We start from the raw sequence: 21094 nt of genomic DNA on the forward strand, positions 1-21094 counted from the left end.
ACTGTGCCTCCTACTTCGGTGTCATCTGTACACTTTTGATGTAAAACTCTCTCCCTTCATCCAAGTTGATTTTATATATGGTGAAAAGCTGAGGCCTCACTGCAGATCCCTGGGAAATATCACTACTCAATCAGAGTACACTCCCTCCTTCCCTACTCCGAGCTCCCAACCAATCACCGACCCGTGTCATAGGTTACCTCCAATTCAGAATACTCATTTTTGCTAATCTCTTGTGCAGAACCGTAACCTGCTTTCTGGTAAGCCTATAGACTCTCCCCTGTCCACCATGTTACTGACTTCTTCAAAATGCAACTAGATGAGCTAGACATGACCTACGCTTTATAAATACACGCACTCTCATCAGCTGATTGTTCAAATGCTCAGTCACTGGATTCCAGTAACTTCCCCACAACTGACATTAAATTGACAGGTCATTAGTTTCCTGGTTTCTCTCTCCCTTTTCTGAAATAAGTGATATTTGCAATTTTCCAATCTGAAGAGACAATTCCTGAATGTAGAGAGCTTCAGAAAATTATGATTAACAAATGTGCAATTTCCCCATCTTTGTTTTAATACCCTAGAGTCATGTCCTGGAGATTTATCTGTCTTGAGTTCTGTTATTTTCTCCATTAACATAAAAAAAATTATATTAAAGGAAGACTTGCATTCATATGTCTTTCACCACCTCTGGATGTCCCAAAGTGCTTTACAGCCAATTAAGTATTTTTGAAGTGTAATCACTGTTGTAATGTAGGAAACGCAGCAGCCAAATAGAACACAGCGAGCTCCCACAAACAGCAATGTGATCATGACCAGATAATCTCTTTTAATGATTGAGTGATAATTATTGGCCCGGACATCAAGGATAACTCCCCTGCCCTTCGAAATAGTGCAGTGGGATCTTTTGCGTCCATCAGAGCAGGTAGGGCCTCAGCTTAACGTCTCACCTGAAAGACAGTGCAGTGCTCCCTCAGTACTTTTGTCATGGTGAAATCATTTGGGATGGTGAAATCCTTCAAAAAACCCAACTGTCTATTTTTACACACACGTTCCCACTGTCTCTAAATGTTTCCTGGGATCCCTCCAGCAATGGTTTCTGCAATTGAATGCTGATCCAAAATATTGCCACCAGCAATGCAGATTATTCCAGGATAATCTCAATTCCTCTGCCAGGTTAGATGTGCAGCCAAAGCAGGTCAAGAAATGGACAGCATAGAAACCTAGAAAATAGGTGCAGGAGTAGGCCATTCGAGCCTGCACCGCCATTCAATAAGATCATGGCTGATCATTCCTTCAGTACCCCTTTCATGCTTTCTCTCCATACCCTTTGATCCCCTTAACCGTAAGGGCCATATCTAACTCCCTCTTGAATATATCCAATGAACTGGCATCAACAACTCTCTGCGGCAGGGAATTCCGCAAGTCAACAACTCTGAGTGAAGAAGTTTCTCCTCATCTCAGTCCTAAATGGCTGACCCCTTATCCCAAGACTATGTCCCCTGGTTCTGGACTTCCCCAACATCGAGAACATTCTTCCCACATCTAACCTGTCCAGTCCCGTCAATCTTATGTTTCTATGAGATCCCCTCTCATCCTTCTAAATGCCAGTGAGTAAAGGCCCAGTTGACCAGTCTCTCCTCATATGACAGCCCAGCCATCCCTGGATTCAGTCTGGTGAACCTTTGCTGCACTGCCTCAATAGCAAGAACATCCTTCCTCTGACTAGGAGACCAAAACTGAACACGCTATTCCAGGTGAGGCCTCACTAAGGCCCTGTACAACTGCAGTAAGACCTCCCTAGCAAATCCCCTAGCAATGAAGGCCAACATACAATTTGCTGCCTTTACCACCTGCTGTACCTGCACTTTGTGACTGATGAATTATGACACCCAGGTCTAGTTGCACCTCCCCTTTTTCTAGTCTGCCATTCAGATAATCTGCCTTTGTGTTTTTGCCCCCAAAATGGATAACCTCACATTTATCCACATTATACTGTATTTGCCCACTCGCCTAACCTGTCCAAGTCACCTGCAGCCTCTTAGCGTCGTCCTCACAGCTCACACCGCCACCCAGTTTAGTGTCATCTGCAAACTTAGAGATATTACACTCAATTCCTTCTTCTAAATCGTTAATGTATATTGTAAAGAGCTGGGGTCCAAGCACTCAGCCCTGTGGCACCCCACTAGTAACTGCCTGCCATTCTGAAAATGACCCGTTTATCCCGACTCTGCTTCCTGTCTGCCAACCAGTTCTCTATCCATGTCAGTACATTACCCCCCAATACCATGCGCTTTGATTTTGTACACCAATTTCTTGTGCGGGACTTTGTCAAAAGCCTTTTGAAAGTCCAAATACACCACATCCACTGGTTCTCCCTTGTCCACTCTAGTTACATCCTCACAAAATTCCAGAAGATTTGTCAAGCATGATTTCCCTCTCATAAATCCATGCTAACTTGGTCTGATCCTGTCACTTCTTTCCAAATGGGCTGCTATTTCATCCTTAATGATTGATTCCAACATTTTCCCCACTACTGTCGTCAGGTTAACCGGTCTATAATTACCCGCTTTCTCTCTCCTTTTTAAAAAAAAAAAAGTGGCGTTACATTAGCCACCCTCCAGTTCCATAGGAACTGATCCAGAGTCGATAGATTGTTGGAAAATGATCACCAATGCATCCACTATTTCTAGGGACCACTTCCTTAAGTACTCTGGGATGCAGACTATCAGGACCTGGGGATTTAGTGGCCTTTAATCCCATCAATTTCCCTAACACAATTTCCCGCCTAATAAGGGTATCTTTCAGTTCCTCATTCTCACTAGATCCACTGTCCCCTAGTACATTCGGAAGGTTATTTGTATCTTCCTTTTGTGAAGACAGAACCGAAGTATTGGTTCAATTGGTCTGACTTTTTTTTGTTCCCCATTATAAATTCACCTGAATCCGACTGCAAGGGACCTATATTTGTCTTTACTAATCTTTTTCTCTTCACATATTTATAGAAGCTTTTGCAGTCAGTTTTTATGTTCCCTGCAAGCTTCCTCGTACTCTATTTTCCCCCTCTTAATTAAACCCTTCGTCCTCCTCCTGTTGAATTCTAAATTTCTCCCAGTCCTCAGGTTTGTTTTTTCTAGCCAATTTATATGCCTCCTCCTTGGTTTTAAAACTATCCTTAATTTCCCTTGTTAGCCATGGTTGAGCCACCTTCCCAGTTTTATTTTTTAGTCTGGACAGGGATGTATAATTGCTGAAGTTCATCCATGTGATCTTTAAATGTTTGCCATTGCTTATCCACTGTCAACCCTTTAAGTATCCTCTGCCAGTCTATTCTAGCCAATTCACACCTCATACCATCAAAGTTACCTTTCCTTAAGTTCAGGACCCTTGTTTCCAAATTAACTGTGTCACACTCAATCTTAAGGAATTCTACCGTATTATGGTCACTTTTCCCCAAAGGGCCTCACACAACAAGATTGCTAATTAATTCCTTCTCATTGCACATCACCCAGTCTAGGATGGCCAGCCCTCTAGTTGGCTCCTCGATATATTGGTCTGGAAAACCATCCCTAATACACTCCAGGAAATTCTCCTCCACTGTATTGCTACCAGTTAGGTTAGCCCAATCTGTATGTAGATTAAAGTCGCCCATGATTACTGCTGTACCTTTATTGCACACATCCCTTATTTCTTGTTTGATGCTGTCCCCAACCCCTCTACTACTGTTTGGTGGTCTGTACACAACTCCCACTAGTGTTTTCTGCCCTTTGGAATTTCGTAGCTCCACCCATACCGATTCCACATCATCCAGGCTAATGTCCTTCCTTACAATTGCATTGATTTCCTCTTTAACCAGCAACGCCACCCTGCCTCCTTTTCCTTTCTGTCTATCCTTCCTAAATGCTGAATACCCTTGGATATTGAGTTCCCAGCCTTGGTCACCCTGGAGCCATGTCTCTGATGCCAATCACATCGTATACGTTAACTGCTATCTGCGCAGTTAATTCATCCACCTTACTCCGAATACTCCTCGCATTGAGGCACAGAGCCTTCAGGCTTGTCTTTTTAACACACTTTGCCCCTTTTGAATCTTGCTGTAATGTGGCCCATTTTTGCTTTTTTCCTTGGGTTTCTCTGCCCTTCACTTACTATTCTCCTTTCTATCTTTTGCTTCTGCCCCCTTTCTATTTCCCTCTGTCTCCCTGCATAGGTTCCCATCCCCCTGCCATTTTAGTTTAACTCCTCCCAACAGCACTAGCAAACACTCCCCCAGGACATTGGTTCCGATCGTGCAGACCGTCCAGTTTGTACTAGCCCCACCTCCCCCAGAACCGGTTCCAATGTCCCAGGAATTTGAATCCCTCCCTTCTGCACCATTTCTCAAGCCAGGTATTCACCTGAGCTATCCTGCGATTCCTACTCTGACTAGCACATGGCACTGGTAGCAATCCTGAGATTACTACTTTTTGAGGTCCTACTTTTTAGTTTAACTCCTAGCTCCCTAAATTTGCCTCGTACGACCTCATCCCGTTTTTTACCTATAGATCGTTGGTACCTATATGCATCACGACAACTGGCTGTTCACCCTCCCCTTTTAGAATGTCCTGCACCCGCTCTGAGACATCCTTGACCCTTGCACCAGGGAGGCAACATACCATCCTGGAGTCTTCAGTTGCGGCTGCAGAAACGCCTATCTATTCCCCTTACAATTGAATCCCCTATCACTATCGCTCTCCCACTGTTTTTCCTGCCCTCCTGTGCAGCAGAGCCAGCCATGGTGCCATGAACTTGACAGCTACTGCTGCTCTCCCCTGATGAGTCATCCCTCTCAACAGTACCCAAAGCGGTGTATCTATTTTGCAGGGGGATGACTGCAGGGGATCCCTGCACTACTCTTCCTGTTGGTCTTCGATTCCCTATCTGCCTGTGGGATGCATTGCCTTGGTCTGCTGGCTTTAGCTTACTTTTCACAGCGAGTTATCTTGATTATCAAACCTGCATCATGTAAATAAGTTCCTCTTGTGACATTTTGGGTTCTCTTGTGCTGCTGGTATTTTGTCCTCTTCCTCCTATTGTGAAAATAGATACCAAAGTACACTTAACAAGCCTGCCCTTTCCTTAGTATCTGTTATAGGATCACCTGCATCTCTGATTTAATGGGTCCATCTTCCCCCTTGCTACTTCGTTCTCAATATATTTATAAAAACTTTTACTGTTGGTTTTTGATATCACGTTTTGGGGTTTTGGCTCTCCGTCTGGTGGATTTCTACTTTTTCCTTGCATTTGTGTAAGCCTTTCCTTTTAACTCCATATTGCCTCTTGCCTAGTTTATTGACCATGGTTGCTTAACTTCACCAGTGGAGCTTTTGCCTCTGAGCTATATACTGATTTAGTATTGTACCAAAAACGTCCTACTGTTGCCCATTGATGCTCAGTCCAGTTTACTGTGGTCAGTTTATTTCTCACTGATGTGATTTTAAAGTTTGCCTTCCTTTAAATTTAAACTCTTGCTGCTTCCCCTCAAACCCAGATCAAAATCAATCATATGGCAACTATTCAAAACGTGTTCCCTTACAGTTTTAAATAATTCAGATTTATTACATGTCAGCAAATCTAATATGGCCTTATTCCTTGTCAGTTCTAAAACATTGTTCCAGAAAAATATCTTGAGTACATTCGAAAAATTCAGTGCCTTTATTACAGTTCTGCTTCTCCCAGTCTGAAAATTAAAATCTCACATTAGAAGCACATTATTTGATGTACACACACACTACATTGCTATTGGCAGGTCTGTAGACAACTTGCACCAGAGTTTTTCATCCTTTACCTTGGCTCTATCCATACTGTTTCCACTGGCTGCTCATCCTTGATGTTTCTTTCCACAGCTGTAATTGTGTCTCAGTATTACTGCTCCTTTCCGAAGATCCTATAACCTGAAATACTTAGCTTCTGCTCATACCCAGCTTGTAGCCAGGTCTCTAATTTTCTTTAAGCTTAATTTGTGCATCTAACTGATTTTGTCAATTCTTGTGTAACATGCATAACATTTGAGTAACTGTCCCCACCCTGCACATATGCCCTGATGTGTTTCCTACATGTTTGACCTATTGCACTTTGTTGCTTTACAGACAATTTACTTGTGCTGAAATACTTTCATTACTTCCCATAAAACTGTTCTCTGACTCTTTCTTTATATTTATCTCCTTTGTACCTTTTGCCCTTATCCCCTTCTGTAGCACTTGTGACATAGCCATAGCGCTAAATGGTTAATGGTGCATATTGTTTTGATTTGCATGGCTCAGCTTACTGGATAACCTTGCTGCCTTTTTATTTGGGGGGGAGGAGGAGGAGGAGGAGGAGTTTGGGGGGGGGGGGGAGGAGGAGGGAGGGAAAGAAGAGGAGCGAGGGAAGGAAAGAGAGGAGGGCGAGTGTGTCAGTGCTAGCACACTTGCCTTTGAGTCAGTAAGTCATGAATTCAAGCCCCACTCCAGAGATTTGAGGACATAATTTTAACACTTCAGGTCAGTACTGAAGGAGTACTGCACTATTGGAGGTGCCATCTTTTGGATGAGGTGTTAAACTGAAGCCTTGACTGGCCCCTCGCATTGATTTAAAAGATACCATTGCATTTTTCAAAGAGCAGGGAAGTTGAGTGTTCTACCCAACAGTTATCCCTCGACTAACATCATTAACATTATGTGGCCATTTTATCTCATTGCTGCTTATTGGATATTGATATGTGCAAATTGGCTGCTATATTTCGCTACATTATAATTAGTGTCTACACTTCAAAAAAAGTATTTCATTGGCTGTAAATGCTTTGGGACATCCTGAGGTTGTGAAGGAACTTAAGAAATAACAAGTTCTTAAAGTTGTTACTTTATAACTAGCTCGACTGTTTGAAAATTAGCATTTTATAGGAATATTAACTATGTAAACTTAAGTCATTTTTCTCGTCATATAAGGGGAATAGTCACTTCTTATCCTTGGAGCATTTGTTTAAAGTAAGAAACCATCTCATTTACAAGTGATGCATCTTAATTTTTAGAGGGCACATCAACTCCCAGGGCCGTTAACACAAGAACAAGATGCAGTGATTAGTGTGTCCGCATACAATATTAAACTGGTGTGGCGAGATGGAGAAGACATTATCCTCAGAGTTCCAATCCATGACATTGCAGCAGTCTCTTACATCCGAGATGATTCCCTTCACCTGGTCATTTTTAAAACTGGTAAGTTCCAGTGTTTTTGGAGGAAGGGTCCTCATAATTGATCTTGGCTACTTGGATAGAAAAGTGTGGTATACCTGGAGTATTTTTTTTGTTGCTTCTGCACAAATCTCTATGCTTAATCACCATTGTATCCTTTTCATTTACCTCAAGTCCTGCTATTTGAGACATTCCAACAGCTAAATTAAATAAGCTGAAAGAGCATATCACTTTGCTTATGTGTTAACAATTTTTGATCTAATTCAATACCTTTCATACTGAGGAGTGAAACAACCATTTTTTTTCCTGCTGGGTATGATTTCCAGCCACTAAAGTTTTCCCATTATCCCCATTGACTTCAGTTTTACTAGGGCTCCTTAGTGCCACACAGTTGAATGTTGCCTTGATGTCCAGGACAGTCACGCTCTCCTCTCATAAAAACATAGAAAATAGGTGCAGGAGTAGGCCATTCGGCCCTTCGAGCCTGCACTGCCATTCAATGAGTTCATGGCTGAACATGCAACTTCAGTACCCCATTCCTGCTTTCTCGCCATACCCCTTGATTCCCCCTAGTAGTAAGGACTACATCTAACTCCTTTTTTGAATATATTTTTTGTGAATTGGCCTCAACAACTTCCTGTGGTAGAGAATTCCACAGGTTCACCACTCTCTGGGTGAAGAAGTTTCTCCTCATCTCGGTCCTAAATGGCTTACCCCTTATCCTTAGACTGTGACCCCTGGTTCTGGACTTCCCTAACATTAATAAGAACATAAGAATTAGGAACAGGAGTAGGCAGTCTCGCCCCTCTAGCCTGCTCCGGAATTCACCTCTGGAATTTAGCTCTCGTCTGTTTGGACCAAAGCTGTAAAGAGGTCTGGAGCAGAGTGATCCTGGTGGAATGCAAATTGAGGATAAGTGAGTAAGTTATTGGCAAGTGCCGCATGATAGCGCTGTTGAGGACTCCTTCCATCACTGCTGATTTAATAGGAGTAGTGGGTAATTGGTCGGGTTGGATTTGTGTTGGACAGGATATATCTGGGCAATTTTTCACACTGCTGGATAGATGCCAGTGTTGTAGCTGGATAGATGCCAGTGTTGTAGCTGTACTGGAATAGCTTGGCTAGAGGTGCAGCTAGTTCTGGAACACCGGTCTTCAGCAGTGCAACTGGGATGTTATCTATACTCATAGCCTTTGCTGTGACCAGTGTGGTTAGCCATTTTGTGATGTCACGTAAAATGAATTGAATTGGCTGAAGACTAGCATCTGTGAAGGCTATTGAGGGGAGGCTGAGAAGGATCATTCACTTGACATTTCTGGCAGAAAATGGTTGAATGCTTCAACCTTGTCTTTTGCATCTGTGTGCTGGGCTCTGTTATCACTGAGAATGGGGATGTTCATGGGGCCTCCTCCTGTTAGTTGCTTAATTGCCCTCCACCATTCGTGACTGGATATGACAGGACTGCAGGGCTTTGACCTGGCATGTCCCTTGGCATCATCCAAAAAGTCAGTCTGCCAATGGCACCCAACTGTACCTCACCCACCACCACCCTTGACCCTCTCTACTGCCTCTGATTTGTCATGCTGCTTGTCCAACATCCAGTATTCGATGAGCAGAAATGTCTTCCAATTAAATATTGGGAAGACCAAAACCATTGAATTTGTTTTCCCGCCACGAACTCTTTCTCGGGCCATTGACTCCATTCTACTCCCTGGCCACTGTCTAAAGCTGAACCAGACTGTTTGCAACCTTGGCATCCTATTTGAGCCTGAGCTCAGCATCCGACCTGTATCTTCGTCATCACCAAGACGGCTTACTTCCGCCTCTAACATCACCCATCTGCTGAAACCCTCATCCGTGCATCTGTTGCCTCTAGATTCGACTATTCCAATGGTCTCCCACCTTGCACCCTCCATAAACTTGAGCTCATTCAAAACTCTGCTCCCCATATCCTAACTCACTCCAAGTCCCGTTCACACTTCATCCCTGTGCTCATTGACCTGCATTGGTGCCTGGTCCATCAATGCCTTAATTTAAAAATTCTCATCCTTGTCTTGAAATCCCTCTGTGGCATTGCCCCTACCTGGCTCTGTAACCCCTTGCAACCCTCCAAGATCTCTGCACTCATCCAATTCTGGCCTCTTGCAGATTCCTCATTTTCTTTGCTATACCATTGGCAGCTGTGCCTTCAGCTGCCTTGGCCCTAGGTCCAAGGTGCTGGAATTTCCTCCCTAAACCCCTCTCCATCTCTACCTCCATCTCTACTTCAGATGCTCCCTAAAATCTACCTCTGACCAAGTATTTGCTGTGCTAATGGTGGTGCAGGCTCGAAGGGCCAAATGGCCTACTCTGCACCTAGTTTCTATGTTTCTAATGTCTCATGGCATAATGTCATTTTGTTTGCTAATTGCCCCTGAGAAGTGTTTTGGGACTTTTTTAATTGTTAAAGGTTCTATACAAATACAAGTAGTAGCTGTGATCTCTTGGTTGTGGAATTGTTTAGCTCTCATTTTCAGGAACACAAGGTGCTGCGCCTGGCATGCTCTTCTACACGTTTCAGTGAAACTGGGTTGGTCATCTCGATTGGTGATGGAGGAGTGGGGGTATGCCTAGCCATGCAGTTAGATTGTGGTAGAATGCAGTTCTGTTGCTGGCCCACAGTGCCTCATGGATGCCTAATTTTTAACTAAGATGTTCTTCATCTGTCCCACTTGTCATGTGATGCTGTCCTTGGTATGAAGACATACTTGGTTTCTAAGAACTGTTTGGTAGTCACTCCTACCAATACTGTCATGGACAGATGCATCAGTGACTGGTAGATTGGTGGGGATGAGGGCAAGTAAGTTATCCCCTCGTGTTTCTCTTGCCAGCTAAATCCTTCAGGGCTCGTGGTGCTACAGACCCACTTTTAGTGATGGACATCGAAGTCCCCCATCCAAAGTACATTCTGTACCCCTGCTTCCTCCAGGTTGTTCAATATGTAAGACTACTGATTCATCAGCTGAAGGTGGGAGGTAGGTGATAATCAGCAGAAGGTTTCTTTGCCCACGTTTGACCTGATGCTGAGACTTCACAGAATCTGGATGCCGGTGGGATAGGACATACCCAGGGATGGTGAAGAAGTCTGGGACATTGGCTGAAAGGTATGATTCTGGGAATATGACTGGCTGTTGCTTGATTAATCTGTGTGGCGGGGTCAGGTTGGTGGAGGACCTTTGTCTTACGGATGTTTTAGTGTAAGGCCCATGCTTTCGTATGCCTCAGTGAAGATGTTGACTGACTTGGAGTTCAGGCTGTCTGCGCAAATGCAGGCGTTGTCTGTGTACTGTAGTTCGACCACATAGGTTGGGACAGTCTTGGATCTGGCCTGGTGATGACGAAGGTTGAACAGGTTCCCACTGCGTCTGCAGTTCCACTCCAGCAGGGAGCTTGTTGAGTGTGAGTTGGAGCATTGCAGCGAGCAAGATCGAAAAGAGGGTTGGCACGATGACGTGGCCCTGCTTGACCCTGGTCCAGATGTGGATTGGGTCTGTGGTGGATCCGTTGATCAGGATCACGGCTTGCATGTCGTCGTGGAGCAGGCGGAGGATGGTGACAAACTTTTGGGGCAGCCGAAACAGAGGAAGATGCTCCATAGTCCTTCGCGGTTGAAAGTCGTCAAGATCCACGGCACGGCCTTGGACAACGTGGACCACTTTCCATACCTCTGGAGCCTATTATCAGCAAGGACAGACATCGACGATGAGGTTCATCGCCTGAGGAAAAGAGTGTTCGAAGATCAGGCCCTCAAATCCACCACCAAACAACCAAACTCATGGTCTACAGGGCTCTAGCGATACCCGCCCTCCTGTATGGCTCTGACATGGGCCATATACAGTAGACATCTCAAATTGTTGGAGATATACCACCAACAATATCTCCAAGATCCTGCAAATCCCCTGGGAGGGCAGACACACCAATGTTGGCGTCCTCGATCAGGCCAACATCCCCCAGCATCGAAGCACTGACCACACACAACGAGCTCCGTTGTTCACATGCCTGACACACTACTCCCAAAGCAAGCGCTCTACTCTGAACTCTTAAATGGCAAGCGAGCCCAAGGTGGGCAGAGGAAACGTTTCGAGGACACTCTCAAAGCCTCCTTGATGCAACATCCCCACCGACACCTGGGAGTCCTTGGCCAAAGACTGCCCTAAGAGGAGGAAGTGCATCCGGGAGGGCATTGAGCACCTCTAGTCTCCTCACAGAAAACAAGCGCAGGCAGCGAAAGGAGCATGGGGCAAACCAGTCCTACCCACCCTTTCCTTCAACAACTGACTGTCCCACCTGTGACAGAGACTGTAATTCCTGTATTGGATTGTTCAGTCACCTGAAAACTCAGAGTGGAAGCAAGTCTTCCTCGATTTCAAGGGACTGCTGCTGATAACTAGTCTGAGACAGCTCTCCCAACTTTGGCACCAGACCCCAGATGTCAGTGAGGAGAACTTTGCAGAATCAGCTGGGCTGTGTGTACCTTTGTCATTGCTGATGCTTGGCTCCCAGACAAGCAGTCCATCTGGTTTTATTCATTTTTGTAGTAGTTTGATAGTGATTTGCTAGGCCATTTAAGAGCATAAGAATTGGGAGCAGGAATGGGCGATACGGCCCCTTGAGCCTGCTCCGCCATTGAACAATAAGATTATGGCTAATCTTCGACCTCCACTTGATTTTCCCCATATCCCTTGATTCCCCTCCTAATCCAAAAATATCTTTCCCCCCCCCCCCCTCCCCCCCCACCTCAGCCTTGAACATACTCAATGACTCAGCATTCACAACCCTTTGGGGTAGAGAATTCCAAAGATTCACAACTCTCCTGAAGCAATTCTTCCTGATCTGATTCTCATCTCACCTCAGTCGACCCCTTATCCGAAGACTATGCTCCCAAGTTCAAGACTCTCCAGCCAGGGCAATCAATCTTTCAGCATCAACCCTGTCAATCCCCCTCAATCTTGTATATTTCAATGAGGTCACCTTTCATTCTTCTAAACTCGAGAGTATAGATTCAATCTCCTCACAGGACAACCCTCTCATCCCAGGGATCAATCCAGTGAACCTTCCTCATGATGAGACCAAAACTATGCACAGTACTCCCAAAAGTGATCTCACCAAAGCCCTGTACAATTGTAGTAAGACTTCCTTACTCTTGTACTCCAATCCCCTTGCAATAAAGGCCAACATTCCATTTGCCTTCATAATTGCTGCGTGTGCCTGCATGCCAGCTATGTTTCCTGTACTAGCACATTAAATCTCTGGGCACCAATGTTTAAGTTTATCACCATTCCTACCAAAGTAGATGACCTCACTTTTCTCCACATTATGCTCCCATCTGCCACCTTGCCCACTCACTTAACCTGTCTTATATCCCTTTGCAGGCACTTTGTATCTTCCTCGCAGCTTGTTTTCCCACCTCGCTTTGTATCATCAGCAAAGTTGGATACATTGCACTCGATCCCTTCATCAATATAGATTGTAAATAACGGGCCCAAGCACTGTTACTTGTGCTACGCCACTATTTCAGCCTGCCAACCTGAAAATTACCTGTTTATCTCAACTCTTTTTTTTTCTATTTGTTAACCAATCCTCTCTCCATGCTATTATATTCTCCTCCTCCTCCTTTCTCCCCCCCCCCCCCCCCCCCCCCATAATCTCTTATCTTGCAAACTTTTCTGTGACACCTTATCGAATGCCTTTTGGAAATCCAAATATACTACATCCACTGTTTCCCCTTTATCTACCCTGCTAGTTACATCATGAAAAAATGCTTAATAAATTTAAGTGCGATTTCCCTTTCATAAAACCATGTTGACTACCTAATCACATTATTATTTTCTAACTGCCCTGGTAATGGATTTCAGTATTTTCCCAATAACTGATGTCGGGCTAACTGGCCTACAGTTCATAACACACATAGGAGCAGAAGTAGGCCTTTTAGTCCCTCGAGTCTTCTCTACCATTAAATAAGATAATGGCTGATCTTCTACCTCAACTCCACTGGCTACATATCCCTTGATTTTCCTTAATATTCAAAATTCTATTGCTTTTTGTCTTGAATATACTTAATGACTGAGCCTCCAAAGCCCTCTGGGGTGGAGAATTCCAAAGATTCACCCCCCTTTGAGTGAAGAAATTCCTCCTCATCTCAGACTTAAATGACCGACCCCTTATTCTGATACTGTGACCCTTGGTTCTAGACTCTCCAGCCAGAGGAAACATCCTCCTGACAGCTACCCTGTCAAGCCTTAAGAATTTTGTATGTTTCAATGAGATCACTTCTCATTCATCTTGGAATATAGGCCTAGTCTACTCTATCTCCTCCTCATGACAATTCCCTCCATCCCAAAAATCAGTCTGGTGAACTGATGGCAAGTATATCCTTGGGTAAGGAGACCAAAACTGTACACCATACTCTAGGTGTGTTCTCACCCGGGCCCTATATAATTGCAGTAAGAAGTATTTATCTAGTACTCAAATCATCTTATAATAAATACCAACATACTATTTGCTTAATTGCATGCTGTACTTGTTAACTTTGTGATTTGTGTACAAGGACACCGAGGTCCCTCTGAACACCAACATTTTCCAATCTCTCTCTCCATTTAAAAAATGCTCTGCTTTCCTAATTTTCCTATCAAAGTCGATAACTTCTCCACATTATATTCCATTTGCCATGTTTTTGCCCACTCACTTTCCCCTTGAAGCCTCTCTGCATCCTCCTCACAACTTACATTCCCACCTAGCTTTGTATCATCAGCAAACTTGGATATATTACACTTGGTCCCTTCGTCCAAGTGATTGATATAGATTGTGACTAGCTAGGGCCCAAGCACCGATCCTTGCGGTACTCTACTAGTTACAGAACGCTAACCCGAAAATTATCCATTTATTCCTACACTCTGTTTTCTGTCCATTAACCAATCCTCAATCCGTGCTAGTATATTACCCCATATCCCATGAGCCCTAATTTTGTTTAATGACCTCTTGTGTGACACCTTATCGAATGCCTTCTGAAAATCCAAATACACCATATCCACTGATTTTCCCTTCTCTATTCTGCTAGTTACAACCTCAAAACTCGTAACAGATTTGTCAAACATGATTCCCCTTTCATAAATCTGTGTTGACTGCCCAATCCTATTATTCTTTACTTAGTGCCCTGTTACTATGTCCTTAATAGATTCTAGCATTTTCCCAACTACTGATGGGCTAATTGGTCTGTAGTTCCCTGTTTTCTCTCCCTCCTTTCTTAAATAGCGGGGTTACATTTGCTACCTTCCAATCTGCGGGAACCGTTCTAGAATCTATGGAATTTTGGAAGATGACAACCAATGCATCCACTATCTCTTTAGCCACCTCTTTCCAGCGGCCGTCAGTGCAGCCTTTGGCTGCCTGAGGAAGAGAGTGTTTGCAGACCAGGCCCTCAAATCTGCCACCAAGCTCATAGTCTACAGGGCTGTAGTAATACCTGCCCTCCTCTGGCTCAGACATGGACCATATACAGTAGTCACCTCCAGTCACTGGGGAAATACCACCAACGATGTTTCTGCGATCCTTCAAATCACCTGGGAGGACAGATGCACCAACGTTGGCGTCCTTGACCAGGCCAACATCCCCAGCATTGAAGTGCTGGCCACACTTGATCAGCTCCGCTGGGCAAGCTAAATTGTTCGCATGCCAGACACGAGACTCCCAAAGCAAGCGCTTTACTCTGAACTCCTTCATGGCAAACAACCCAAAGGTGGGCAGAGGAAACATTACAAGGACACCCTCAAAGCCTCCCTGATAAAGTGCAACATCCCCACTGACACCTGGGAATCCCTGGCCAATGACCTGCCCTAAGTGGAGGAAGTGCATCTGGGAGGGCGCTGAGTACCTCGAGTCTCATTGCCGAGAGCATGTCGCAAACCAGTCCCACCCACCCTTTCCCACAACGACTATCTGTCCCACCTGTGATGGGGACTGTGGCTCCTGTATTGGACTGGAACCCATTCTTAACAAACACTGGAAGAGGGAGGGGAAGAAAGAAAAAAGGGAAGGTCTGTGATAGGGTGGAAGGCAGGAGAGATTACAGACACAAAAGGAATGATCGGTCAAATTGAAATGGTAATGCCAAGAGTTAGAAAAACATTAGTCAAAATAGGGTGTGAATGGCAGAATAATGACCAGCTGCCATTAGAGACGGAGAAAAAAGTAACAGGCTGTCCTTAACTACTTTAGCCACAGATGGATCACTTTTTCCGTGGAGTTTTTATTTGTGAAATGTAATTAGTTGAGAATTTGGGAATATTTCTTTATTTCAGAAGGCAGTTTAGAGTCAACCACGTTGGTGTTGGACTGGAGTCACGTATGTCACACTGGGTAAGTATGTGACCGGTTTCCTTCCCCAACGAACATTATTGAACCAGTTGGGCTTTTATGACGATCTGACAGCTTCATGAGTTTTACTGATCTACATTTTATTCAAAATGTATTTTTTTTTTTAACTGAATTCCAATTCACAAGCTGCCATGGTGGGAATTGAACATGCATTCTCTGGATTATTAACCCAGGTCTCTGGATTATGTTACCATACCCTTAATCATTTGGAATGAGTTACTTGGTGCTGAGGGAGGAAAGGGTATCTTGTGGAGAAACTTGGGGCCCAAATTTGGCCCTCTGGTTAAAACGGCACACTTAACTGAGCTGCGCTGACTTTCTGCTCCCAAAACGGTGCCGTGAATGTAGCTCTGTATTCTCCCTGCTCCATGGAGTGTCCTAGGTCTTGGCATGGCAAGCAGTGGGGGGTGGAGCTAGGGCCGTGCTGCTGAAATGGAGCCGGCAGTGGGACTAGGACCCAACGTCTAACAGTGCCGGCAGCGTTGCGCATGTGCAGTAGCTCCTGCCTGCAGCGTGGGACCCAACGTGTCGCGGGCCAAGTGACCTGCCGCAGCCTTCCTGCGCTGAGGGCTATCTTCACCCTGTTGAAAATACTTTCCCATGAGCAGGAGGTACTTCTATTTTTTTTTATTTGGATATTTTGAAAAAAATTATGTAAATATTTTTTGTCTCTACTTTTATTTTTGTCGTTTAAGCCTCCATGAATGCTTCTGTTATATAGTAAATTAACTTTGTGAAGTTTGTCAGTCCTGTATAGCTGTTTGATCCAATTCACATTCTTTAGTCAAGTCATTAAGTACCTATCTGTGCTGATTTCTTAACTCTCCAAGGGTTTTCTGTGCAGCCACATACGCTGGTCTAAGTTAGTTTGGAGCAACTATTAGCTGTCCTAACTGGCCAAAACGGGCATAGATGGCTGGGTAATGCCCCCTTTTGGGGGGAAAAAAACACAACTTTTTTTAAAAAAAAACGAACTAACTCTCTCTAGGGCAAATTAAGTGTGTCAACTGGGAATTTTTAAGATACTCCAGAAAAATCAATTTGCTCCCAAAAAAACAGAGCAACTCCTGGGCATATTTGAACCCTTGGGGTAAAGCTTGGGTTTGTGGTAGAAAATAAGGATTTTAAGGGAGAAGCAAGAGGATTAGAATAGGAGGAGAAGATGCAAAAGGAGTGGGGAAAGAGACCAGAATGTGACTTGCTAATAGCCATGCAAGTGGTGGAAAATTATAGCCAGGTGGGAGATTTTGATTATGGATAATGCGTCGCTACCCATGAGGTAAGTTTGTTAAAGCCAGGGTATTGATGCAATTGTCTACAATAAGGTCATAGATGGCAAAAGCTTTATTCGCTAGTGATTGTGCATTTTCCTTCAGAATGTCCAGAGGGGCAATGGTCGTTGATATGGGATTGACCAAATGACATTAGAATTGTAGCTCACCAAAAATCACTTTGCAATTTGCGGTCAAGATGATGGCAAACTGGCAGCTTTCGCCGTCATTCCACCTTTGAAACTGACCGCAACTTCGGGCAATGGCACAAGTGTATGTGGAAATCCTGAAGGTGCAGGCAAACATTGACAGCTCTGAAAGAGTGGCCGCCCACCCCCAACCAGAGCCGACAATCTGTAATCAACCAAATCAAGCAAACTGTCAAACTTTGTCTCTTCCGCAGTAAGTATGCTTTTAAATTCCCCACTAAAAGTTGGGCACAAAGGGATTAGGTGCAACTGGAATTTTTGCAGCATATTTTGCTAAACAAATGTTAATGACCTGGAAAACTAATTTTTAATTTTGTGCAGTGACACATTTGTCCATTTTAATATTTAAAAAAAAAAACAATGAAACTTTTGAAGTTTGTCCATCTTTATTTCAAGTTTGCCTTTTCCCCAAGTAAGAACCATAATCTTTGTTTCGCTCTTAACATTTTTTAGTTAAAATTTTAAAGGCTTATTCACTTCCTTGTACGCTATCTGGGAATTCTGCCTTTTGATTGGCTGCTTAGACAGCCTGTTGGCGTCACAGTAGCTAGCACAAGGGAATCCCAATTCACTTCTGTTGAGTTTTCCACCTTCAATTTAATTCAACGTTCTAGACTCTGGGATTGCGGGATCCTTGTGCGAATCGCACTTCGGGGCCAGCAATGAATGCCTTCAATTTACTGCTGACTGCAAATTCCAGGACAATATTGATGGGAATAAATGGATGCCGACTGTAGCTTATCTTTTGGATTCCATTGCCTCTATTTCTGGCAGCCACTTGAAAGTTGATCATAGCAGTAGTTCATTGGGTAATTGGTTATTCATGTTTAGTTGGTGTGTCTTTGGTTCAAAAATGAACTGCTCGGGAAGGGTGAAATGGTAGCTGCATTACGTAGTCAAACTTGTTTTCATAAGGTGCATATTTTCTTTGGTAATGGCTGGAAAAACCTTGTTGACTGAAGTTCACTATCGAATGAGAAATGTATGGTACTACAGAATGTCAAGTAATCCTACTTAAATCATTTTTAAGCCATTCCAATGTCATATGACATTGGTCCACTATTGAATATAGCAGATACCTTCCTCTATTCTATATACAGAGGTGTGGGGTCTCCCTTTGAGTCCTCACCCCATAACTCTGGAATGTCTTAACCAAGCACTACTTTTGTGCGTGTAATTGACAAATGGATTAATATGTATTCAGTTAAGCAGGATATATTTGGAATAGATAAAAAGTGATCATATTGGATCTTAAATAGAATCTTTAAGTGGATTGATTTTATTTTCATATTCCTACTGTTACACAGGTTTTGAATACTAAAGTTTGCCTTGCAGAAGTGAAGATTAATATGCAGCACTTAAAATTAAATACTGATCATGCTATCCTCAGGCCAGTTCTAACAAAGGGGTCCACAGCTGAAACATTGGACTCAATTTTTCCCGAGTGATTTGCGCCATTTTTTTTGCAGCAGGCTGCTTTTTTTGGCCTAAGTTTAAGTTTCCTAATCAATTTGCACCAGCGTAACAGTTACGATTTTTTTAGGTTAGTTTTTTCAGCCAAAGTGGGCGTAACCTGCCACCCATGCCAAGTTTGGCCAGCTGAGAGCTACTCAGAGCGAGAGCAGATCAAGGCTCCACCCCCAAAACTAAAGGACCGGTTAGGCCACGCCAAAATGAAGAAATCCAACATGGGAACTTAACTTTTTTTTTGGCGTACTTGGGGCCCCAAAAAAACTGGCGCAATTCTTCAAGTACATCAAAAAAAAGCTTTGGGGAAAATTGAGCCCAATGATTTATTTGTTCACTCCACAGATGGTATCTGACCTATTGAACTTGTTTGCATTGTCTTTTTGTTTCATGCTATCGTTTATGCTGGGGTCTATGTCAATCTGGATACATTACCTATGTAAACTAGCACTCATGATCTGAATTTATGTCTCTTGCATTATTACCTTTTCCAAAGCAAATACTGGACACCAGCCCTGATTAGACTTATTTTAAGATGGTGGCAATGTTGCATGGTCCATGACCTATTTATTACTGAGATACTGAGGGCTTGTTTGAATCATGTTTAAAGTTGCTTCACTGACATTGCAACAGAATTTTGAAGTATGATGAGGTTGGAAGTATAAAGTTAGCCATGGTTCAGTGGTAGCGCACTCACCCAAGTCAAAGTTGTGGGTTCAAGGCCCAGTCCAGAGACATGAGCACACACAATCCAAACTGACACTCCAGTGCAGTACTGAGCAAGTGCTGTACTGTTGGAGGTGCCATCTTTCAGATGAGTAAAGTCTGTCCCCTCATAAATGTAAAAGATCGTAGAGCATTTTCAAAAACGGGAGTTCCCTCTATATTGTAGCCCATATCTATCCACCAACCAACATCACTTTAAAATTAAAAACAGATTATCTGGTCATTAACATACTGCTGTCTGTGGGCCCTAGCTTTGCTGCACAAATTGGCTGCCATGTTTCCTACATTTCAAGTGACTACACTTCAAAAGTACTTCATTAGCTGTAAAGAAAAACACTAAATGCAAATCTATCTTTCCATTCCTTGTTTTTCACAACTTCTAGTAATGTAGGATGGAAACATCGGGGATGTGCAAGAGACCAGAATTGGAGGCACACAGATCTGAGGATTGTCATGCTGAGGATTAGAGATAGGGAGGGGCAAGGCCATGGAGGGATTTGAAAACTAGGATGAAAAGCTGTAGGTCAGCGAGCACAGGTGTGATGGATGATGCCTTGTATCTAAATCTTTTGTCTCTTGGAGAGAAAAGCTGCTACTGACTCAACTGATTAACCTGTCCTCGTTTGCATTTGACTACTTACCTCAGCAACTGCATTGGATGTGACTAAAGAAATAGTTTTAAGAATTCAGATTTTTTTCAACCATGCATTTTGGGTGAGGGGGAGGAAATGCAATTCAATAGCTTCATTAGGCAGAAAAAGGAAACATTATCTCCAGAATGAGTAAGAACTTATTGGACTAACAACCCAGAGGTAGAGTTCAAATTTCACCATGGCAACTTGTGTCAAATAAAATTCTAGAAATCTGGCATGTTTTGGGCTGGCAGATTGCTGCAAGGTCCTTTAGCAAAGGGATCTGGCACTCTTCTAGCCTACTTATGATTCCAGTCCCATGCTGTGGTCAATTCTTAATAACCTCAAGGCAACTATAGATGGGCAATGAAAGCTGCCAACTACATCCCAAGAACACAGTTTTGAGCCACCAAAAACACTGACCTGCCCATATGTGCAGTAAGGCATTAGTAACTTAAATTTAGCACTTTAAAAACAAAACTGTGGTTGGCTTCCAGGTGGAAGTTGTCTTATTTACAGAATGCTATATATACTGGGCTGGAAATTCCCCAATTTTGTGCCTGTTTTTTTTTTTGTTGCGAAAAATGATCAGGTAGTTTCACCGAAGTCTTGTACCAGCAGTTTCTAAATACCGCTGAAAAACGGGCCACCGGCTGCAAGACTCGAAATAGCGCATTCGCCTAAAATGTGTCTCCTCGTGCACCTGTATTTTGCGCGGGAAAAAATGTCCATGAAAAACCTGCATTGAAGCCCTTGGAACAGTGGTAGGTATGAAGACTTGCAAAAAAGGTAAGTTAAAGTTTTTAATTTTTCAGCATTCTTGTGAATGTTTTGTTTTTCGTTTTTTTGCAAAAAAGTGTGTGTTCCCCCTCCCAAGGCACGCCTCGCAGCGGTAATCGGCCTTGGACTAAAGTTGGCGAGACTGCGGTTTCCCCCTCGAATCCTCGTGCAATGCTGATTTTTACCGCTGGGTGCATTTTTTAACGAAACTTAGGCCTTAGCGGAGTGATTAGCGGTATTTTTGGCAAAAAAGGACTAACAAACACTGCCGTCACCAACAGATGCATTTCTAGCTCATCAGAAATATGAAATGGGAGCAGGAGTAGGCCACCTGGCCCCTCGAGCCTGCTCCACCATTCAATAAGATCATGGCTGATCTGATCATGGACTCA

The 21094-nt window shown here is 43.6% G+C and overlaps 1 protein-coding gene across 4 annotated transcripts in view; it reads left to right on the plus strand.

Annotated features, from left to right (window-relative positions):
• The window catches only part of ccm2 (CCM2 scaffold protein), a 115519-nt gene that overhangs the window by 46442 nt on the left and 47983 nt on the right, over positions 1-21094 (plus strand). For all 4 annotated transcript variants that reach the window (XM_070885175.1, XM_070885174.1, XM_070885178.1 and 1 more), the window contains one exon: positions 7046-7229. In XM_070885175.1, the coding sequence (XP_070741276.1) occupies positions 7046-7229 (184 nt within the window). The remainder of the gene's footprint in view (positions 1-7045; positions 7230-21094) is intronic.

This window comes from Pristiophorus japonicus, chromosome 7 (genome assembly GCF_044704955.1).
Source record: "Pristiophorus japonicus isolate sPriJap1 chromosome 7, sPriJap1.hap1, whole genome shotgun sequence".
NCBI classification, from domain to species: domain Eukaryota; kingdom Metazoa; phylum Chordata; class Chondrichthyes; family Pristiophoridae; genus Pristiophorus; species Pristiophorus japonicus.